General features: G+C 55.5%; 1 protein-coding gene across 1 annotated transcript; it reads left to right on the forward strand.

Moving 5' to 3' along the window:
- Positions 1-803: 803 nt before the first annotated feature.
- On the forward strand, positions 804-1736 carry LOC134413898 (olfactory receptor 14I1-like). The gene has a single exon (XM_063147925.1). The coding sequence runs from the start codon at positions 804-806 to the stop codon at positions 1734-1736; it is 933 nt and encodes a 310-aa protein (XP_063003995.1).
- The last annotated feature ends 2438 nt before the right edge of the window (positions 1737-4174 follow it).

The following is a 4174-nucleotide window of genomic DNA, read 5'->3' on the forward strand; positions in this document are numbered from 1 at the left end:
TCTGTGCCAGAGCCTCTGGGAGTTCCCTGAATGTCCCACGGGGAAGCACAGAGCTGCCACAGCTGAGGAAATGCTGCTGAGTTTGCCAAGGGAGACGTGAGTGTCCTTGGCAGAAGGGGGTGCTGAGACCTTGCCCAGAGACCTTGAGAGAGGGTGAGACATTCAGGGATCCTTCTGCTCTGGGCAGGGTCCGGTTTATCCCAGGGTGACCCAGGAGTGTGATTGTGCTCTGATTGCAGCAAAATGTGCAAAGCCAGGGCAGCTGGGAACAAGCCCATCCAGCCCCTCACCTTCCCTGAGCCACAGGGAATCCTTTGGCTCTCCCATCTCTCAGTGGCAAACTCTGAGTGCAGCAGGAATGCTAGGGATTTCTGACCTCAGAGAGCCAGGAATGATGTGTGGGTAGGAAAACAATTCCTTAAACCAACTCTTGCCATCCATGCCCTATAGAACTGGGGCTGCAGGTGCTACACAGCCTTTCTGCATTAGGAGTGATTCCCCTAAAAAATCCTGAATAGCCAGCCTTGTCCCTCTGCCACATGGCCACAAACCCAGGGTACTGGGGCAGGGATGGCTCCTCGAGAGCCCCCATGCACAGGCCTGGCTGCTCCTGGCACACTCAGCCAGCCCAGCTGGAGCTTAGGCAGGGACCTGCGTGAAGGTTTTCCCCGAGCAGGAAAAAGAGTGGGTGAGTCAGTGGGACAGTCTGCAGGCAATGGCCCAGGTTTGGCTCAAAGCAGCCTCTCCTGACTTGTCACTGTCCATTCCATCCATGAACAGGTCCCCAAGTCCGGAACCAGCAAATGTCCAACAGCAGCTCCATCAGGCACTTCCTCCTGCTGGCATTGGCAGACACATGGCAGCTGCAGCTCCTGCACTTCTGCCTCTTGCTGGGCATCTCCCTGGCTGCCCTCCTGGGCAACGGCCTCATCATCAGCGCCGTAGCCTGTGGCCACCACCTGCACACGCCCATGTTCTTCTTCCTGCTCAACCTGGCCCTCAGCGACCTGGGCTCCATCTGCACCACTGTCCCCAAAGCCATGCACAATTCCCTCTGGCACACCAGCAACATCTCCTACTCAGGATGTGCTGCTCAGGTCTTTTTCTTTCTGTTTTTTATTGGAGCAGAGCTTGCCCTGCTGACCATCATGTGCTACGACCGCTACGTGTCCATCTGCAAACCCCTGCAATACAGGATCCTCCTGGGCAGCAGAGCTTGTGCCCACATGGCAGCAGCTGCCTGGGCCAGTGCCTTTCTTTACTCACTCTTGCACACATCCAATACATTTTCTCTGCCCCTGTGCCATGGCAATGCCCTGGGCCAGTTCTTCTGTGAAATCCCACAGATCCTCAAGCTCTCCTGCTCCAAATCTCATCTTAGGGAATTGGGACTGCTTGCTGTTAGTGGCTGTTTAGGACTTGGATGTTTTGTGTTCATTGTTTTCTCCTATGTGCAGATCTTCAGGGCCGTGCTGAGGATCCCCTCTGAGCAGGGACGGCACAAAGCCTTTTCCACCTGCCTCCCTCACCTGGCTGTTGTCTCCCTGTTCCTCAGCACTGCAGTGTTTGCGTATCTGAAGCCCTTCTCCATGTCCTCTCCATCCCTGGATGTAGCTGTGTCAGTTCTGTACTCAGTGGTGCCTCCAAGCCTGAACCCCTTCATCTACAGCCTGAGGAACCAGGAGCTCAGGGCTGCAGTGTGGAGACTGATGACTGGATGCTTTCAGAAACATTAGGCTGCTGGCAAATTTTCAAAATTCACTTGTAAAAAAAAATCTTTTTCATACTTTCATACTTTCATACTTCATATTGCTTTATTGAGCAAGTTATTTTTCTTTGATTTAGTTTTTTCATACTGCCCAAAGAAATGTAATTTTTTGTGCAATTTCTCATTTTGTGTCTCTCCAACTTGCCATTGGCCAAACACTGTTTCAATGAGGGGCTGCACTCTCAGTGGCTTGAAATGAAGTAAAGGATCTCCCAGCAAAGTCTTCTGCAGAGATGCCCTTTTGTTGCCGTCTCCGGAGCTGCAGCAGCAATGTCTGTGTGCAGAGCTGGGGGCAGATCAGTGCTGGCACAGCAGCTGTGCCCAGCAGCAGCAGCAGCAGCAGCATTTAGTGTTGCCCGTGCTGCTGCTGTGGCCCTGCCCCGCTGCCCTGGTGGCCCTGGTGTTGCTGTAGGGCCTGAGTGCTGTCAAGGCTGGGCACAGTCCTGGGGGTGGCAGTGCCGGGGCTGCAGCAGGGACAGGCCATGGGCACTGCTGGGGCAGCGCTGACGCCTCAGGCCAGGGCCTGGGGGCTCCAGGCTCCTTGCCCAGGCTCTCTCAAGAACACAGCCAGGCCAATGCTCACCACAGAAAAGCCCCGTGAGCAGCCCCAGGCTGGCCGTGGGCAGGCTGGGGGCAAACAGCATGGCTGGGGCTCTGCAAGGGCCATGGGGCAGACGGGAAGGAGCAGCAGAGTAGGGGCTGATCCATCCCCAGTGCACTGGACAGCCCAGGGCAGCGTCCCAGAGTGTCCTGATGGAGCTGCCAACAACATCCCCCCTCTGCAGCCCTGGCCTCTCCCCAAGCTCACACAGGTGCCCCATCCTTGCAGGCACAGACACAGCAGCACTGGCTCAGCAGCCCCTGTTTGCATTGCACACAGCAGGGGGAGCACCCCAATGCTGTTGTGGGGACATGAACCTGAGGGAGCACAAATGCCATCAGCCCCTGGGGCCAGCAAGGGCTGGGGAACACCAGGGAAACCACTCAGCTTTGTCTTGGCCTCTGCAGTCAGCCAGAAAGTTTGTTCCCATCAGCTGGGAGTTTCCTGTGCCACTGCAGACGCTGTTGCTCAGAGCCAGGGATGCCTGGCAGCCACCCCCAAAATGCCCTCCTCATTTCCTTTGCTTCACCTTTGCTTTCTTTGCCCTTGCCAGAAGTTTGCCTGGACAGTTTTTTTTTTCCTTTTGCCCACCTCATTCCAACCCCTGCAAACAGCCCATCCCTGTTTGCTCTTTCCTCTCTGGCCCCACTCCCCATTGCAGTTCCTGACTTGGCCCCATGGGAATGTCCCTTGGGCAGCAGGATCATCCTGCAAGTGCTGCAGGAATTGTCTGCAGGCTCCTGCAGTGCCTGGTGCTGCTCCCTTGGCAGAGGCACCCCAGGCCAGGGGGGCACATCTGGGCTGCTGTGTCTGGCTCTGGGGCTCCCTGTTCTGGGCAGTGAGGAGGAGTGGCAGAGGCTCTGCAGGCCTGACAGGATGGGCTTTGGGGCGGGCAGGAGAAGCTGAGGGTCCTCAGATTCTCCTGAGTCTGGCCAGGCCTGACTGTGCCAAAGGCAGAGCTCAGCTGGCCTTGGGGGCTGCAGCAACAGTCCAGAGCCCAAAGAACCTCCATGGCTGTGCTGGAGAAGAAGGCTGTAGCAGGGAAATGCAGGGCTGCTGCGGGATGGGGAAGGCATTGAATTCCAGCACACACCTCAGCTCTCCAATGATCCTGGCACCATGCTGGGCCCCGTTTCAGACTGGAGCAAGAGTGACACAAAACTACAACTAAGATGCCTTTGTCTGTATACCTTCCTATATGGCAATCCCTTGTTGGTGGTGGACATGCCAGATGTTGCTGGGATGTCACAAGGAGCTGAAGGAAGAATTTGGATGTTTCTTAAATTTTATCATGTTCACATTTTTTATGTTGGCCATGAAGAGAAACATTTCTGTGTCTCTGAGTCTCACGGGTTCTTCACCCCAAAGGACACAAACCTGATGAGTTGAGGTTCCCACTGCAGGGGCTGCGCTTGGACGTCCCTCCATAGCCAGAGCAGAGCTCCCTTGTCCCAGCAAGTCCCTGCCAAAGGAGGGATGAAGGAAACAGGACAGACTGTGGGGAGCAGGTGCAGGGCAGAACCAGGGAAGAGAATAACTTTTGTAATTTAATGGAGTTGTGCCTTCCCTTGCCTTTGTTGGCTGACAAGAAATGAACATCCCTCTGTGTCTCAGGCAGCTCCTTCTCCAAGGAAACCAGGTGGAATTGGAGCCAAGGAGCTGAAAGCTGCAGGTGCAGCCTGGGCTGGAGGGAGCTCAGATTTGCACAAGGTTGCTCTGAGGGCCAGGGCTTGGATGGGGGAAATGGTGGGGTAGGGGTAGGGACAGAGTCTAATTGATTGTCAGCCATGAAGGGTCTTGATTTT

The sequence above is a fragment of the Melospiza melodia genome, unplaced genomic scaffold, assembly GCF_035770615.1.
Source record: "Melospiza melodia melodia isolate bMelMel2 unplaced genomic scaffold, bMelMel2.pri scaffold_55, whole genome shotgun sequence".
In the NCBI taxonomy this organism is placed as follows: domain Eukaryota; kingdom Metazoa; phylum Chordata; class Aves; order Passeriformes; family Passerellidae; genus Melospiza; species Melospiza melodia.